The 18,059-nt window shown below is 55.4% G+C and overlaps 1 protein-coding gene across 3 annotated transcripts in view; it reads right to left on the bottom strand.

Annotated features, from left to right (window-relative positions):
* Positions 1-18,059, bottom strand: part of ABCC6 (ATP binding cassette subfamily C member 6) — a 48,183-nt gene that overhangs the window by 24,615 nt on the left and 5,509 nt on the right. For all 3 annotated transcript variants that reach the window (XM_016157029.2, XM_016157027.2, XM_016157030.2), the window contains exons 6-14: positions 17,843-17,904; positions 15,160-15,291; positions 10,546-10,749; positions 9,152-9,329; positions 6,560-6,721; positions 3,889-3,981; positions 2,177-2,380; positions 969-1,115; positions 228-315 (exon numbers count right to left, since the gene is read on the bottom strand). In XM_016157029.2, coding sequence (XP_016012515.2) covers positions 228-315; positions 969-1,115; positions 2,177-2,380; positions 3,889-3,981; positions 6,560-6,721; positions 9,152-9,329; positions 10,546-10,749; positions 15,160-15,291; positions 17,843-17,904 — 1,270 coding nt within the window. The remainder of the gene's footprint in view (positions 1-227; positions 316-968; positions 1,116-2,176; positions 2,381-3,888; positions 3,982-6,559; positions 6,722-9,151; positions 9,330-10,545; positions 10,750-15,159; positions 15,292-17,842; positions 17,905-18,059) is intronic.

The raw sequence follows: 18,059 nt of genomic DNA, 5'->3' as shown, positions 1-18,059 counted from the left end.
CAGTAGGTGGCCGCGAGCAGCCACCAGATGACTGGCAGGAAGTAGCATCGCGGTGCCTGGTCCCATGTCGTATGGCTGACGGTGTGGTCTGCAGGAGCTACTCTGCTGCCTGCCGCCCCCCCCCCCCCGGCTGGGACCCTGGCATCCTGCCAGTGGGCAGTGGGCTGGGGCAGCCCTGCCCACCCCCTCCTCTCTTCCACACCCCTCCTGCTGAACTCAGCACTCACAGTGTCTGGAGGGACTTGAGTCCACAGCCTCCGGGTCAACTTCTTCCAGGCAGAGGAAGGCAGCCAGCCGGTCAAAGGACACCCGGCCCTGGGGACACCAAAGCCCCAGGTCACGCACGCCAGAAGGGCAGGAAAAAGAACTCAGGCTTCAGGCGTGGGGCGAGGGAACTTCCTGTCCGTGCAGCTCTGCTCACGTGCAAGGCAAAGCTTTCTGGGTGACAGAGGATGCCAGGCGTGAAGGCCACCTCCTCGCTCCTAATTAGCATAACTGGCACCACCCAGATGCCATTCTGCAGACCGAACCGAACCCGGGAACAGGATGCTGGCCTCTGCTGTCATGGTGCCATTGTCAAGAAAGATTCCAGCCGCCGTCTACCTGGGGTGCCCTCTCTGCTCCCACCCCCCAGACCCATCTTCGAGAAGGAACCGGGAGGCCACAGAAATAGGGACAGCTCAGCTAGGCGAATGTCCAAGGAGGCAGCACGTGAGCAGAGACAGTTAAAGGAGGGGAAATAAGGTCCCGCTGCCCTGCGTGAAGAGGGAGGTGCAATGAACCCTCGCAGGCTGGACTGGCTGTGTGCTTTGGGGACCTAGGCCGACGACTTCCGCTGCGGCTTCGTTCGTTTCCTGCTCTGCATCGCCAGCTCTCGGCTGAGGGTGGGTAGGGGGGTGGAGATGCGGGCCCAGCCTGCCGCACCCCTGCAAGGCCCCTCCCAGCGGCCTCCGCTCCCCCAGCCTCACCTGGACGACAGAGTGGATGGAAAAGGGCAAGAAAGCCTGGGCCTTGTTGAGGATGCTGAGGACCGTGAGGGTCACGAAGGCTTTCTCGGCGTCCAGGGCGTTCTCCTGGGCCACCAGAGTATGGACGGCGAACACAACCAGCGCCACCTGGGTGAGAAGCGGGGGGTGACATGAGCTGCCGAGTGTGGCCAGGGAAGCCTGAGCCATCAGTGGTATCTCTAGGGTCTGTGTGCCGCCCCCCATCCCAAGATCTCCCTTCGAATTCTGCTGTTGATCAGGGCGTCGCGTGTGTGCGGCCCGTCCCCTTCCCCCCCACCGCTATCAGTATCAGAGACTCTTGGTTCCAGGCATCGGGGACGCTGCGGTTCTCCATCTGGGCAGCATTTTTATGGTTCTAGGTGCGGATGGGACTTGTGATTCGAGAATCCCTTGGAAGGTGACCGTGCCAGCGAAATCGCAGTTGAGGGTCCCAGGTATCGGCGGCATCTGTGGTTCGAGATGCCGCTAGGGGTTGGTTCAGTTCTAGGTGCTGGCGATGTTTCGGTCCTCGACGTCACCTGGTGTGAAGGTCACGCTACGTGACAGTCGTTCGATGGTCACCTGGTGTGGTGGAGGCCCGGTGATCCTATCTGGGGAGTCCTCCCGGTTCTAAGTGATAGTACTCGTGGCTCTGAGGGTCAACTGTGTTGGCGACATCCAGGGTCACAGCAGATGGCCCTTGGGATTCTAGATCCTCCTGGAAATGGTGCTTAGGGCCCACTTGTCACCAGTTTGAACGTTTTATGACGAGTTTGGGTTTTATCGTGGACGCGGCGGTGAGTCGTCGTAGGTTTGTCTGCAGTGGCGTGGCTACAAAGCCGCGCTTTAGAAGAATTTGTGAAGTCACTCAGAGGAAGACAGGACGGGCGCTGGGCCCAGCGCGGGGCTGCAGCGGGGTGAGCCTGGGGCCCCACCTCTGCCGCTTCCTGTGCCCACTGCCCAGAGCGGAAGACCTCACGTGGGCCACTGCCATGTTCACGGGAGTGACCTGACCGATTAGCCAACTCTGCAGAAAGCGGGGACCCCTGAGAGAGAGCAGGGCCCAGGAGGGGTGCGTTTGGATGGACGGGGTGGTCTACAAAGAGAGGCTCCAAGGTCCGGGGGTTCTGTCTACCTCCCCCCGCCCCCAATCAAGCCCGTGCTCTGCAGGGAGACCAGGGTGACGTCACCAGAAACGTGGACACTTGGAAGGACACCAGAGACACAGAGAAGAGGAGCCCGGAGGTCCTCAAGGCGCCCAGCTCCCGGCCTCGGACGCGCAGGACTCTGTCCAGAAAGGCTCCCTCCCAGCCGTGGCACTTGACGGTCCTCATGTTTCTGAGGATGCAGCCGGTGAGCCTCGCCCGAGAGTCCTTGTGCCTCATCTGCTCCTCCTGGAACCAGCGGGAAGAGAGGGGAGGGGACAGGAACAAGTCTGGAGTCCTTCCCTCCAACTGCCACGCCCCCTGACCCCTCCAGCAAATCCTGCTGCTTCCGTCTCCAAATCAGGTGCCAGCTGTCTGCCTCTCAGTATCTCTGTCCCACAGTCCTGGCCCGGGTCACTGTCGCCTCGGCCTGAACCCCAGCAGGAGCCCCTTCCCTTTGTCCCCCTGCTTCTGCCTTCAGGGAATGATGCGCCATAACACAGGGAAGCCCCCAAAGTTCATGGAATAGAGGTAGGCCCTGATCAGCTAGGGGGTGCAATCGGGAAGGCTTCCTGGAGGTGGGGGTGACAACCCGACTACGTCAGACGTTATGTGGAGGTGCTGAGCACGCAGAGAAGGGGAAGCTGGGGGTGAGCGGGGGAAGACGGAGAGGACAGCATGGCAGGACGGACGTCCGGTGTGTCATAGGAGGGTGTGAGCAGGGGCTGAGACAGAGAGGCAGGCCACGTGGGGACTTGCAGGTCGGGCAGGGGGTTTGGGGGCCACCACGCTTCACCACAGAGGGACATCGTCGGAAGGGCAGCTGTGTGGACCGTGTCTCGAGGAGGCCGGACAGGAGGCTGGAGAAACAGGCTATGTGGGCCCTCCCTTCCAAGTATGTCCTGAGCACCTTCTATGCACCGAGCACTATTCCAAAAGCTGAGCCTGCAGCACTGAGCATCTCCTGCCACTGAGACGCTTTCCTTCTGACTAGAAAGAGACAATAAATGGAAGGGCCAAGTGTGTCCTATGGCAGGTTAAGTGACAAATGATATGGAACCAAACAGCACAGAGTTGCAGAGCTGCAGGAGGTGGTGGGTGGGCATGTCATGCCGAAGCCAGGCGGGTAGGGAGGGGAGAGGAGCAGACAAGGCTCCTGGGTGAGGGCGCTCCAGGCGGCGGGAGCAGCCGGTGCGAAGGCCCCAGAGTGGATCACAGGGAGGGCAGGGCAGGGGGTGGTCAAGCAGCGAGCGAGGAGAGGGGGGTAGGAGGTGATGAGGCCTCGTCGCAGTGGGCAGCAGGCCCTCTCGGGGTGTTGGCTCTGACCCCGAGGGAAAAGGGAGGGCTGAGGCTGCTTGGTTTTCACGGGGACCCTCTGGCTGGTGTGCGAAGTGGCCAGGGGGCGGGACGAGAGCAGAAGTGGGGGGCTCGGCGAGGGGGTCCCCGCGGTGGTCCAGGTGAGGGACAGGGGGACTTAGAGAGCCTGGGGTGAGAAGGGGCCACGTGGCGGATGCACTCGGAAGATGCGGCCACCCACATCGGCTGACGGAGAGGGTGTGAGAACAAGGGAGGCGTCCCAACGGACCCATGGTTTGAATGCTGGAGGGACAGAGCTGCCACCCACCGAGATGGGGGGACGTGGGGACGCAGGTCTGGTGACCGGAAGGACTCACGCCGCAGCAGGGCGAAGCCGGGCCCGCCCGGCCCCTCCCCTCCTCCCCATTCCCCTGGCTCGTCCCTTCTGTCAAATGCCAAACCTGATGGTGGTTCCTCTTCTTGGTGATGAAGAAGTTCAGAGGGAGGAGGCTGAGGAAGACAGCGATGGCGGTGAGGGCGGAGGGTCCTAGGAGCTGGAAGCAGAAGGGAGGGCCTCATAAGATGCCCCCGGGAGCCCGGCGGCAGACTCTGAGGGATTGGCCAGGGGTTGCGGGCGGGGGGGGGGGACCCAGATTTGTTTCCTGAGGCAGGGGAGAGTCGGGGGGTCTGATGAGGGCGGCCACCAGGTCACGGGGACCAGGACTCGTGCGGCACACACTTAGAAGGAGAAGCCTGCTGAAGATGGAGACCTTACATCGCAGGGAGTGGAGACGGCCCACCTCGCACGATGCGGGGTGTACATGGAAGACAGGTCTGTGCATCTAGACGGGTGGGGCGAGGGGGCGTGCCTAGTCAGAATGGTGAAGTCAGGTCGCTGCCATCAGGATCCGGGTTCAAACCCCGACTCTGACACTTACTCACGTGGCCTTGGGCACGTGGCTTACCTACCCTGTCTAAACGGCAGGTTCCTCGTCAGTTACATGGAAACAAGTGGTAACCCCAGTCTTCATTTCACCCCTGACGAGGGTTGCCAGATTTAGCAAATAAACCCAGGAACCCCCCCTGCCCCCCCATCCAGCTAAACTAGGATTCCAGAGAAACAGAGAAAAAGTTTTTGGTGTAAGTATGTCCCATGGAATATTTGAGACATACTTATACTTAAAAAAATTATTCAATTTATCTGAAATTCATATTTAACTGGACATCCTGTATTTTGTCCGGCAGCCCCCGCCCCCCCGCCCCAACCACCTTGGCGACTTTGGGACAGTTTGGTTCCCTTCTCAACTCTGGTTTCTTTGCCTGGTAAATATAGAGGTAGTGGGGTAGGATAAATGATTTTTAAGTGACTGTGACTCTTTGAGATTCCCCCGGGAGGTCGTTTGAGCCCATTCTCTCAGCAAAGGTCACCCATCTCTGGTCTGTGGGCCTGGGTTTCTCCTCTCAGCCAAAAACAATTTTCGAATTTTTTTTGACACCCCCGAGGAGCCAGTTTGTTTCATTTATGCGACAATGGCACCACCCAGTGGCCGAATAGAGAAGTGCCCAGAAGGCAAACACCAGTCTTCCCGGCCAGGGCTGGGAAAATACTCAGAGAGATGTCAGCAGAAGGTTAAGCTCTCTCTGGCAAAAATGGCGTCATCTTGTAAAAACGCTACAAGTGCTACCTAGAGCAACCCCAATGCTCAGCCGTCCTTAACCAGGATCTCGGGGAGGGGGGGGGACCCTGTGATGTTAGGGACTGTCGGCCAAGACGCCAGGAGAGGGGCGGGTGGGTCGTGCAGCTTTGCTCGGCTGGTGGGTCGGCCTGCTAACTGCCCTGCATTCCCCCAAGCGTCCTTCCTTCCTCCCTCGCTGGGTGGAAGCTGTGGCAGAGGAATGACATGGTGACGCCAGGCACGAGGTGGCCTTCGGGAGTATTTCACACTCTCTCACGATCATAGGCCATCGATATGCCCACCCCCCCCCACCCCGGGGGCCTGCAGACTGTGGCATGTGGGCCAGGTCTCGCCTCTTGCTTTGATACGGCTCATGAGCTGTCCCCCCCCCCCGCCCTCCAAAAAAAAAAAAAAACAAGAAAAAAATCCTCATGGCTTTTAAATTTTTAAATGGTCAAAGGAAACCGGAACCGGTATACTTCTTGATGTGAAAATTCTGCGGTATTCAGATTGAATCTGTGGCCACTTTTGCACTGGAAGGGACAGAGGCCAATAGTCTTGAGAAGGGACTGTGTGGCCTTCGAGGTCTAAAATGTTTACGATCTGGTCTGTTACAGAAGAGTGTGTGGGCTTTGTGCTCACCCTTGGAAAAGAGCGGAGGCGGGAACTTTAGACAAATTACATGTCCCCTGCCAACAGTCCGACCCAACACCTACAGGTTTCGGCTGTGTGCCCGACACCGTTCTCTCGGAGTCTCATTTCATACCAAACATCGCAAGGCAGGGGCGGTGTTGTCCGTTACGAGCCTCATCTTACAGGTGAGGAAATGGGGGTGCAGACGGGCTATTACTCGCACAAGGTTTTCACAACCGGCAAGTGGTAAAAGCGAGATTTTAACCCCGGCAGTCCTACTCCAAAGTCTGTGACAGAAAGAAAAGGGAGAGAGGGAGAGAAAGAGAGAAAGGAAGAAAAAGGAAGGAAGGAGGAAAGAAAAAAGAAAGAAGACCCTAGACTACAAACTAGATAAAAGGAAGTCAGGAAAAGTTCTGATTTTTTTTTTTTTTTTTTTTTTGGCTGCATGGCCACTTCATGCTTTTTTGAAAACTAGGTATCACATTTTTTTCCCCTAAAACATTCTGTCTTTTTTGATGATGGTGCTGGAGTCCTGCTGTCACTGGTAACTTCCAGGAAGTTTCTCCTGTCTACTAAGTACCCCGATATGGCACCCAGAAGTGTCAATGTCATCATCATCATCATTTTACAGATGAGGAAACTGAGGCTCAGAGAGGGCGAGCATCCCGCCCAAGATCAAGCGCGGGACATCCTCATCTAAGATTTTGCCCACTATGTCAGTCCACAGCGTGTGCAGGTAAAGACCGGACTCAGAGAAGAGGAGGAGGGGAGGGGGAGGCGGGAGGGATTCAGCTCGCACCCCGGCTCCCGCCGCCCAGCACACCTGCCAGAGGTAAACGAAGCAGACGACGATCCAAACGAGTGGCAGCCACAGCCCGTTGAGGTTGACGACGCTCTCGGTCACCCGCTGCACATCCACAGACACCAGGTTGACCACGTCCCCAACTGCACTGGTCTTTCTGGAACCGCTGGACAGAGCCAGGACCTCGGGAGGGTGAGAGTCACGGGAAGGACAAGGCGAGTGGGTGGGGGGAGGCGGGGAGGGAGGCCCGACGCCCACCCGGCAGGCCTGGGTCTGAGCTGTGCTGCCCCTGCTGGTCGAGCCAGGTCTCTTCGCCTGCTGAGCCTCTGTTCACTCACCTGTAAAGTGGGCTAATAAAAATCTCCTAGGCCTACCTCCCAAAGGCCTTTGTGAGAATCTAAGTAGTTGTCAAAAAATGAAAATACTCATAAATCCCTAAAGCACCGGAGCAATAATTTAATCACATCACGCCTAAAACCCTTGGATCTGTGACGACCCTGGTGGTCATTTGCTGAGCGCTAACTATGTCCCAGGCTGGGTGTTCAATGAACGGTCTCTGTGGTTCTGGCATATTTCCTTCGATCTAAAATGCCACGAACGAAACCCTCTCCGTTTTCGTATCATTACGGAAAAACAAACAAACAAACAAACTCAATGCCAATTAAATCGAGATGCATAAGACACATCTTGATTTCAGAAGTGTTCAAGTGGGACTAGAATCAAGGAGACGCAGCATTACTAACCCCCTTTGACGGCCAAGGAAACTGAGGCACAGAGAAATCGACCAACGCGCCCAAAGTCAGAGGGTCTGTAAGTGGCCAGGCCAGCGCTGGAACCCGGGATGACAGAGGCACAATGCGGACTTGACAGGGTGTTACACTGACCCCCGCGGGCATCTATGTGCCTCTCGGACCCCGACCTGGTCCTCTGGCAGCCCAAAACCTACCCTGACTCTGAGGTCACAGTGGACCCCTTCCAGCCTGCCGAATGCTAAGTTCTACTTGCAAATCCTCTCTCTGCTGAGCGTGTGAGGAAAGCAGAGACAGGGTGAAGGAATCTGAGTGTAGAAATCCTCCAAAAAAATCTTCAGCTCTTTTCTTGAGCTCCTGCCGACCCAGGCCGAGTGCTGGGAACACAGCCACCAACGACGAGGGGGGCGGAGACAGGGGTGGGGGGTGTGGGGGAGTCACTCTCCTGGAGGGAACAAAAGTAAAGACTCCAGTTCGACGTTCGCTCCGTGATGGTGATTATGATGAGTGCCGTGGAGACGTTTTTTCAAAAGACAGGTACAGTGAGGCCCACAGATCAGGAGGTGGTTGTTATTGACAAGGCAGCTTTTATACTCATGAGCCTCAAGCGGGGGGCCACTGGCGCTGGGCAGAGGGAGGGGCGGGAACGGTGGACGGGGGCCCGTGCTGTGGCTTTCACAGAAAGGAGAGTCGGGCAGGGTGAGCAGGTTTGGACCGGCGTGAGTCAGCCATTGCAGCAAAGTCCCTAGCAGCGAGGTGATTAAGGCAGGGGACAGTGGCCTCTGCAGAGTGGGAGAACCCCATAAAGGATGGGTCAGGGGACGGGCTCTGGATGGGCTGGTTTGCATCTGAAAGGTATGCTCTCAGGTGAGTCGTTCGCCATCTCTAGAAACTGGCTAGCCGGGGAGAGACAGTCCCTCCAGGGCCAGTAAAGCCCCCAAATATCAAAGCACCAGATGCAGAAAATAAGAAGCAGCCCAGGGAGCAGAGGGCCGTCTGGCCTCATCAGGAGGTGAAGCCTTCCCCAGTGGGGCAGGGCAGGGGAAGAGCGAGGGGCAGGAGGAGGAGCGGTGCCCTCAGACCGTCTCCCTGTCAGCCTCAGCTCACAAGACTGCATGGCCGCACATACATAGCTCCAGCGTGCTCAGGGCACGCGGGTCTGAAACAGGACGGCGTCGGGAGCCACCTGCATGCTCCCCTCTTCCCCCAGGCGACAGCTCAGATGAGAGAAAAGGAGGTGCCCAGGGGACAGAATGACCCTGGCTTGGATGCTCCAGACCCCACCGGAGCCAATACCTTTTATAGTGTTAGTCGCATGGCTTCCACTTCCAGGGTTCCCCAAAGGGACAAGAATGACTGCACAGAGAGACCCTCAGAGCTACGGCTTGCCACCAGCCGTTCATAGCTCTCCGGCAGGACTTGCAGCCCAGATGTAATTTACCAATGGGCCAGGGGACATTTGTACCATAAGTAGTGTTGCTGGGCAACATGCTGGGGATGAGTGGCAGTTATTTACAGGAAAAGTTGTGGAAAGGGTGTCCAGGCAGTGGGGGCAGCAAGTGCAAAGGCCCTGAGGTGGGAGGGTTGCTTGGCGTGTTTGTGGCTAGAGCAGGGAAAGCAAGAGAGGAAGAGGTGTGTGACGCGATGAGGTTGGAGAGGTCCCGGGGTCAGATCACGCAAGGTCTTACAGGAATAACCGAGGAGGTGAGAGTGTAGAGCAAGCAGCTATGAATGAAGTAACGAAGGAGCATGTTTTCAGACACGGACGGTATGAACAGTTCAGTGACGTACCTAACCCTTCCTGGCTGGACCTCGTGCACGTAAATCGGGGCGGGATGGAGACAAGGGGAAGGCCGAGGCTCACCTTCCTGTACACGAGGCCAGTGATGGCTGTGCGCAGCCTCATCTGCAGCACCTTGAGCCTGTACACGTGCTGCTGCTCGAATAGCGTTTGCAGGCAGGCGGCGAGGAACATCAGCACCGCGAGGAGGTAGCCCTTCCAGCCCGGGGTCGTGGGGTCGCCAATAAACTCCAGGAAAAGGCTTGTGGGAGAGGGAAAGAGAAGGCACAGCCAAGTGAGAGAGGGCACTCATGGGAGCCGCCTCCGCCCAGGGAGGAACAGATGGGTGTGGCAGATGTTTTTCTTTTAATTGTTTTGCAAAAATGGCTGCAATTGTTTCCCCACACTGTGCATGCTCATTGTCAATGTGCCTTGCAGCTCCTCCGATCTATCTGAGAGGTGGCGTTTTCATTCCCACCTGTTTTCGGGCTGAATTGCGTCCCCGTGAAACTCATATATTAAAGTCCACAACCCCAGGACTTCAGAATGCAACCCTGTTTGGAGACGGGATGCCTATGTTAAAATGAGGCCATTAGGGTGGGGCCTTCATCAGAGATGATCGGTGTCCTAGGGAGAAGAGGAAAGTGGGGCCAGGCAAGGAGACACCTGGACAAACCAGGTGAGGACACAGCAAAAAAGCAGCTGTCTGCAAGCCAAGGAGCGGGGCCTCGGGGGAAACCGAGCCGGCCCACACTCGATCTCAGATGCCCAGCCTCCCGAACTGTGAGCAAACAAATTCCCGTCGCTCACGCCACCCGGTCTGGAGTACTTTGCTGTGGCAGCCTGAGCAAACTAACATGCTGCCCCTTGAATCTGGGCTGACTGGGCAACCATTTTTGGCCAACAAAACACACTGTAGGGAGAACTGTGTCAGTTCCAAGCCCAGGCCTCAAGGGAAAATGCAGCTTTTGCTGTACGTCTCAGAACGCTGCCAAGCAGCCATGTGAACGAGCTGCAACTAGTCTTTCGGAGGATGAGAAACCACGTGGAGCAGAGACGTGCTGTCCGAACTGAGACCGTCTGGGACCAGCCGGTCCCCAGCCCACCCCACGGACACACGAGTGAACCCCAGACACGTGATGGAACTCAGCCAAGAAAAGAAGAGCCACCCAGCCAAGCTCAGCCCAAACTGCCGACCCACATTATCCTAAGTAAATAAGTGGTTGTAAGCCCCTCGCGTCGGGGCTGTTTGTTACACGGCGAAAGCTAACTGATACACTCAGGTCGGAGTTCACTTTTCCCCTCCTGGAGGTCAGTCGCTTTCTCATTCGTTTTCGTCCTTCCTCAGCATCCTTTTCTCCAGCCTCCAGTGCCCTGAGCACCAGAGGTGTGGGCAGAGGCTGACGAGCTGAACTCCCCAGCCCCCATCCCCGGAAAGACACCCATTAAGGGACCGCCAGCCTTCGCGAGGCACCCACCTGAGGAGCTTGGGGACAGCGAACCTGAAGGCGTCACTGATGACGAGGCTGAGGGTCCCCAGGAGGAAGGTGGGGCAGAACACTTGCCAGATGGCCCTGAGCAGAGGCCCTCTCGTGCCCCCTGCTGGCTGTAGGAACGTCTCCGTCTCGGAGGCCTCCCTGTCACCGCCTCCTTTCCTTTTACACGCTGTTGCCTTGGCGCGCCTGAGGGGACGGGAGATATTGGCTCTGGGCCCCTGCAGTAGCCTGACGGTCATGCCCCGCCCCATCCAAATTCCAATATTGAAATCCTAACCCCTGCTGTAACAGTGTCAGGAGGTGGGGCCTTTGGGAGATAATGAGGCCATGAGGACGGAGCATTCCGAACGGGATGAGTGACCTTATAAAAGACGCCCCAGAGAGCTAGCTGCCTTGCCCCTCTTCTGCCACAGGACAAGAAAACCAGCATCTATGGACCAGGAAGCGGGCCCTCACTGGACACCGAGTCTGCCAGTGCCTTGATGTAGGGCTTGCAGCCTCCAGAACTGAGAGAGAGAAATGCATGGTTTACAAGCCACTGGTCTACGATATGTAGCCACAGCAGCCCGAACAGACTAAGACATGACCCGGCCTTACAGGGCTTGTTCCCAGCAGGCAGGTGAGTGGGCCACACATCCAGCCTCAGCCCCTCACCTGTTCTTCCTTATCCCCTGCAGGACCCACTAGTATGACAACCAGACAGAGCAGGGCAGGGCCAAGCAGCGGGGACAGCCCCTGGGGCCTCACGGATGGCGATGGGAATGCACATGTGCTGAGCACCTACTATGTGCCAGGCACTCCTCAGTTCTCCTAACAGCCTGGCAAGCCAGGTGTCATCCCCATGTCACCCGAGAGGGTGACTTCGTCCAAGGACACACAGCTGAGAAGCCAAAGAACTGGGACTGGACCCCAGGTCTGCCTGCAGGCGCTGCCTGACCGGCGTGCAGCCCTCCCTCCTCCCACAGCAGCCGGTGTCGGGTGGTCTGGAGCCGGGTCAGAGAGGGTCTAGAGCGGGTCCAGAATCCTACTGCTGTCCAGACCAGAGCCCAGGCAGCCTTGAGCCAGTAAGATCCCAGGCCCTTAGTCACAACGGGGGCCACAACGAGAGCTCAGGCGAGGGGCGGCGAGGAGCAGGGAAGCCAGAGGACCCTTCCTGAGCCAGGCTGGTCCTCGGTCACACAGCAGATGCAGCTGCCGACCGCCCGTCGCTGTGTGGCCTTGGGCGGATTGCTCCCCCCTCTCTGCGCCTCTGTGCCCTCACGTGTGAAAGGATGCGGCTGGTCCCACTCTCTGTGTCCCTTCCAATTCTGACAACCTGTTTCAAGGTCCATTTAAGAGCTGGGACCTGGGACCAGGCACTGGGATCAGTCTGTCCTTTACACCAGGGACCGGTGCTCCTATGAGCACCTAATGCCTGATGATCTGAGGCGGAGCTGATGCGGTGATGCTGGCCCTGGGGAGCGGCTGCAGATACAGATGGAGCCTCGCTCGCTCACCCACTGCTCACCTCCTGCTGTGCAGCCCGGTTCCTAACAGGCCATGAACCAGTCGGTACCAGTCCATGGCCCAGGGGTTGGGGACCCCTGCTTTACACCTTGACACAAATGAGCTCACTGACTCCTTTCAACCTCCTTGCCTAGTGGGTATCATAGGCTTCCACTTTACCCAGGTTGAGACTGAGGCTCAGAGAGGTGGTGACAGCTACCCAAGGTCACAGAGCAAAGAAAAAACAGGTATTTGAGCCCATATCTCAACTCATGATTTACACAGTGCCTCTGTGGCCCTCACACCCTCAGCAAAAAGAAAAAAAAAAAAAACCCTTGGCAAGCGCTGGTGGCCAGACCCTTACTGACATGGTGAAGGCCTGGTCCCTCATCCCTGGCCTGGCTCCTTGTTTGCTTTGGCATCATGGAGGGCTGTGGCTTGGCCTCTGTCACTGAGCTATGCATGGGCTGCCAGTCACAAACATTTTGGCATTTGGGTCTCGAATGCCAAAAGGATGTCACCTGCTCACAGAGGCCATCCCTGTCCACCCCTCCCCACCGGATCCCGTTGCTTAATTCATCGACTTCACAGCCACACGCTCTCTCTCCAACTCTTCCCTGTACCTCTTTGTCCTATTAGAACAAGTGAGGAGACATCTTGCTTGTATTTCCCCCAGCAATTAGTCCGGCTCCTGAATGTAGTAGGCACTCGATAAATACTTGCCAAATGAGGACGGGGAAACAGATTAGGGGTGATGTATGTGAAGCGCCTGACAGGAGTTCCTGGTGCATAATGTTATAAAGATTTGTGAAAGGAAGGAAGGAAAGAAGGAAGGAAGGAGGGAAGGAAGGAAGGAAGGAAGGAAGGAAGGAAGGAAGGAAGGAAGGAAGGAAGGAAGGAAGGAAGGGAAGGGAAGGGAAGGGAAGGAAGGGAAGGGAAGGGAAGGGAAGGGAAGGAAGGGAAGGGAAGGGAAGGGAAGGAAGGGAAGGAGAGAGGGAGGGAGTGACCGAGAGAGGAGGAAGCAGGTAACTTGGTTTGGTGGACTGAACCTGGCCTTGGAGCCAGGACACCAAGGTTCAAGTACCTGCTCTGTCCCCTCTCCTCGGAGCCTCAGTTTCCATCTGTAAAAATGGGGTCTCATGTGGGACCTCAAGGTGTGGTGGGAAGTGTGTGAGAGAGGCTGGGTGTGAATGGGGGGCACGAGAGGGAGTGGTGGAGACTGTGGCAAACCGAGGAGCCTGCTCCCTGTCTGATGGGGCAGCCATCACCCAGATGCACTCTCCTGTTGCTGTGTAGGGCTGTGACCCAGCCCTGCCCGTGTGCTTTAAGAGAGATCAGAATTCCAGATCTTTATGTGACATCTCCAACGTTTCAAACATTGGCAACTTATTAAAAAACAAACACAAGCAAACAAAACACACAAAAAACCAAGAAACCTCAAAGAACAAGAGCAACGTCACACCATGCGGGCCGAGTATATACCCTGGGAACCTGACTTGGCCAGCAGGTGGCCAGCCGGTCTGTGACCTCTCAGGAGGACATCTTCTCCCCTCCCCCCAAAATTGCAAAGTATTTCAGAAACAGAACTAAAGTTCTCTCTGTGTGTAATCAGTCAGCTCCGCCTGTACATGACCGAGCTGGACCTTCGTAGACCCACGCCTTCCTCCTTTCTTTCTGTCCACCGTTTGTGGATTCTTAGACCGTCCTAGAGAATGGTTCTATCTGCTGATGACAATATTGGGTGACTTTCTTCCCCATGCTGGCAGGGGAGGCCAGAACTGGGAATGAGTGGGTGAGAAACCTCCCTGGGAATGAATTCTGCTACTCAGAGGTAATTTAAGGGTGGAGGGGAAGTTCATCAAGATAAGCCTGTGGTGAGAGAGAGAGCTGCTGTTTTAATTTGCTCATATTACTCACCCCTTTTGGGAAAACAAACCCCCTTCCTTTGTGGGGCAGCCCTCTCCTTCCCTGTGTGGCCTGCCCTCCAGCCATGGGAGTGGCCCTTGAGAGGCACATGACTTGAGCCAGCCAATTAGAGGCCTTCCTTGGGATTTTTCTATATGGATGCTAGAGGAGAGAGGCTCTCTCATTCTGCAGGAATTGCTGAACTGGCATGTTATGGGATAGACTTTATGAAGACATCAATATACAGGTACCAGGTGAGCTGAGAGATGGAGGGAAAGATTTTGGATACAACGGAAGTCCCTGGATCCAACCATGCCTAAGGGTAGACCCGCCTCCTCAGCCACGTGAGCCAATAGTCTGTATTTCACTTTCTGTCTCTCTCTTGCTTCTTCTAATGCCACCACCACAGAATCCTGGAGTGTGCAGGGGAACCTTGTGACCCTCTGCAAAGAGCTAAGTTACTTTTGGCCGTTCCCCCGAAATACCAAGGTCCAACGAGGTCAAGCAACTTCAACCAAGGTCGTCGATTACTTAATGGCAGGGCTGCACTTAACTCCAGGTTTAATTAATGTTAACAGCTCATTTCTCTAGAACGAGGGCCCCTAAACTCATTCCTCATAGAAGTTTCTAGAGATGCCAGAGAGGGCAGGAGTGAGGCACAGTGGACGGGACTAGAAAGATCTTGAAAGTCTCTGGGTAACTAATATTTACTTGAGCTTTTACCATTTTTGAGGCATTTGCTACGTTCTTTTCTAAATTTATTTATTTTTTTCATCTCCCACAAGCTATGGGCCGGGGACTCACGACATCCTCGTTGAACAGATAAGAAAACCGAGGGCCAGGAGACTAATCACTCAGGTGACGTCATGAGTGAGTAGTGGGCAGTACGTGTGGACCACCACCCAACTCGCCACCCCGAGTCTTAAAAATATTCCTTCTGTATCCTGCCCGCCATCCCACCATTCGAGCTCCCTTCTGGGGACCTGGAGCAGCCCCCACTTTGTCGGCGTTCTCGGGGAACCCACAAAGCACTCTGGGAGGAAACGCACCTTGAGCCTGACCAGTTCCTGCTCTGTGAGATCGGGAAGGGGACTGTGGAGGCGGAACCCAGAGTATGGCCGGGGCCGTATTTGGAGCCAAGCGACTCGGGGCTTTGCTGACCCAGCTCCGAGCACCGCGCTGACCGCCCGGCTGCCACACACTCACCGCTGGGCGACACTGCGGTTCCTCACCCACTGCCTTTCCAGTTGGGAGACGAGTTCTTCCGAGGAGTTTTCTCTCCCAAGCGACCAGAGGTCTTTGGATCCCAGCGGTCTCCTGTAGCCCCTCCAGACCAGCCTGTAAAAGAGGGTCAGCAAGGCAAGCTCCCCTCTGCCTTCTGCTCCTGCAAAATCCTGGCCTGGTGGCTGCGTGACCCTGGGTAAGTCTCTTCACCTGTCTTTTCCTCTGCCCGCCCATCGGTAAGACAAGAGCCATTAACCTAGCCACACCTAACGTTTGCGGGGCACTTCGCTGTCTACAAAGACCACCCCATTTAATTCTCGCGTGAGCCCATATGGTAGATTACCACGGACCCATTTTACATCTGAGGACGCAAATAGTGAATCAGAGAGATTAAACGACTTCACCACGGGGCAATCTGTGTGGCAGGGGAAATAAACCTTCCAAGGAGTCAGAAGTCCAGAGATGAACACTCACTGGGGAGGAAACCTGAATTCTTCCTGTCGTTTTAAATGTCCCCACGTTCCTCCTTGTTCACCGCTCCAGCCACGGGCCTCAGGACCTTTGCACAATCATGTCACTCTACTCAAAAGTCCTTTCTTCCACTACTTACCCGGTCACTTCTGATTTGTCCTTCACCTCTGGGCTTAGATGGGATTTTCTTAGAAGTCGGCTAAATGACACCTCCCCACCCCGCCGCCGGCCCAGCCTTATAATGATCCCCCATTATGAGATCTCGTAATTTCCTGAGCTTTTTCTTTATGATGCTTATTGCAATTATGATCATTCGCCTTTTCAGTCTGATGATTTATTTGGTGTCTTGCCACTCCGTTGAATTGGCAATTCTGTCAGGTAAAGACAGTACTTGCTTTTATCCTCACCCCCTGGCACAAGGCGCAAGATCTGTCACACGAAGCCATTTATCAACTGTGACTTTGGGCACATCACTTCCCAGCAAAGGACCACAGTTTTCTCCCCTTAAAGCGAGAGTGTCTCCTAACGCCTGGGGCTGGCACATGAGATGACCATAGGCAGCTGGCACATTGTTGGAGGAGGTGATCGAGAGGAAGTGATGGCCCCTGGCCGTTGGAGGCTTCTCGCCCCTCCCGGGGCCTTGGAAGGTGCACTCTGCCCACTCCTCCTGCACCAGAGCAGTTTCAAGGACGCAGCCTTGAGAGAGTAAGGTGTCATTGAGACCATCTGGATGGTACACATGTCTGAGCCTAGGTAAGGCCTCTGTGTAAACTGTTAGGACTCTGGCCGGTGGATGTGGAGATCTTCCTAAGACGAGCCTTGTGGGGTGAGTTCCTTTGCTTGTCGAACCGCCACCTACCAGTCTGGAGTGGCCTGACCCTTCCGACCTCTGGGTACAGGGCCAGTTTGCAAACTAATATGCATACGCGAGAAATTAATCACTACAGACTTCCATAAGCAGAGTGTTATTTTCTTTTCAGGTCTCAAACCTTTCTAATGACACCAAGGAGAAGGTTTTGTTCGGTGCTGGTTTAGAGCCACTTTCTGAGACTTCCCAAGTTCCCTTTCCTGACACAGAGCAAACTCAGGCACGCGACGGTCTGATCGAGAAAGTATTAACATGGCATGGTTTTCATAGAAATTATGTTTGGAGTTCTGTGTGGCAAGCGATTCTATAGATTTTCCCAATTTGGCAGTGGCAGAATCTTTCTTTCTTTCTTTCTTTCTTTCTTTCTTTCTTTCTTTCTTTCTTTCTTTCTTTCTTTCTCTAAAAAGCCTATTAAAGTTGAAAAAGTGAGCCGATTTAAAGGAAAAAAAAAATTAAGTAAATAGCATATGAATGGTGCCCTAATAAGGCAAGGAATGGTCCATGAGTGCCTATGTTTGGGAAACAGCGTACGTCTGATTTCCTCTAGCACTTCTATGCTCTTTCCACGAATTCCACACTGCCCGAGCTTCCTGTTCTTCATTTACCAACCACTTTATATAACACTCGCCGTGGGCCAGATCCTGTTCGAAGCGCTTCACAGAACTTATCTCATTTAATCCTCACAATCCTAGGAGGCAGGTGCTATTATTACCCTCATTTTACAGGTGCAGAGACTGAGGCACAGAGAGGTTCAGTCGCTTGCCCAAGGTCACCCAGCCAGGAAGTGGTAGGCTAGGATTTAAATCCGGGTGCTACTGAGAGCTGACGACAGTATGGTCAGGAGAGGGCCCGGTAGGTGGGCACCTTCTCAGCACCTGCTATGCTGATTCTGGAGAAACACCTGTCTTCTCCATCAGCCTCTGGAGGACAAAGACTTGGTGTTTACCTCCTCATCCCCGGTGCTTAGCACCCAGCAGGTGCTTATTAACCATTGGTGGAATGAATGAAGCTGAGTGAGAGAGATGATTTTATCGTAAATATGAAGGACTGAGCATTTCATATTTAATGAAAGTAGCAGAGTTTTCATTCTCAGAGGGGGAAACTGAGCCTCCGGAGGTTTGCGATATGGCCTGCTAGGAGACAGAGCTGGGATTCACACCCGGATCTCACTCCAGGGTGTGAGTGGGATTGGAATGTGGGTGACAGACACCGAACCTGAGAGGGAGGCACGGAGGCTGGAATGGGGAAAGCCAGCCGTGTTGGGAGGGAACTCATGCGGGAAGAGCCGTGGTGATGAAGGAGCCCCTTCCCGGTTACTTTACTTACCCAGAAACCCACCAGAACATGGCCTTGGAGGGGAAGGAGGCCCCAGCCTCTGGACATGGATTCTGTAAAGAGAAAGGACAGGGCAGAGGGAGGACTCAGTCTCACATGGCATGGCCAGTGGTGACAAAGGGGGCCAAGGAAGACAGGAGGAACTGACCGTGAGCTTAGTACCAAAAGTATATCCCGAGGAACCGGGCCTCCTTGTCAGAGGCAGACA

Source organism: Rousettus aegyptiacus, unplaced genomic scaffold, assembly GCF_014176215.1.
Source record: "Rousettus aegyptiacus isolate mRouAeg1 unplaced genomic scaffold, mRouAeg1.p scaffold_m13_p_8, whole genome shotgun sequence".
Lineage (NCBI taxonomy): Eukaryota > Metazoa > Chordata > Mammalia > Chiroptera > Pteropodidae > Rousettus > Rousettus aegyptiacus.
This window is presented reverse-complemented; position numbering and strand designations above follow the sequence as displayed.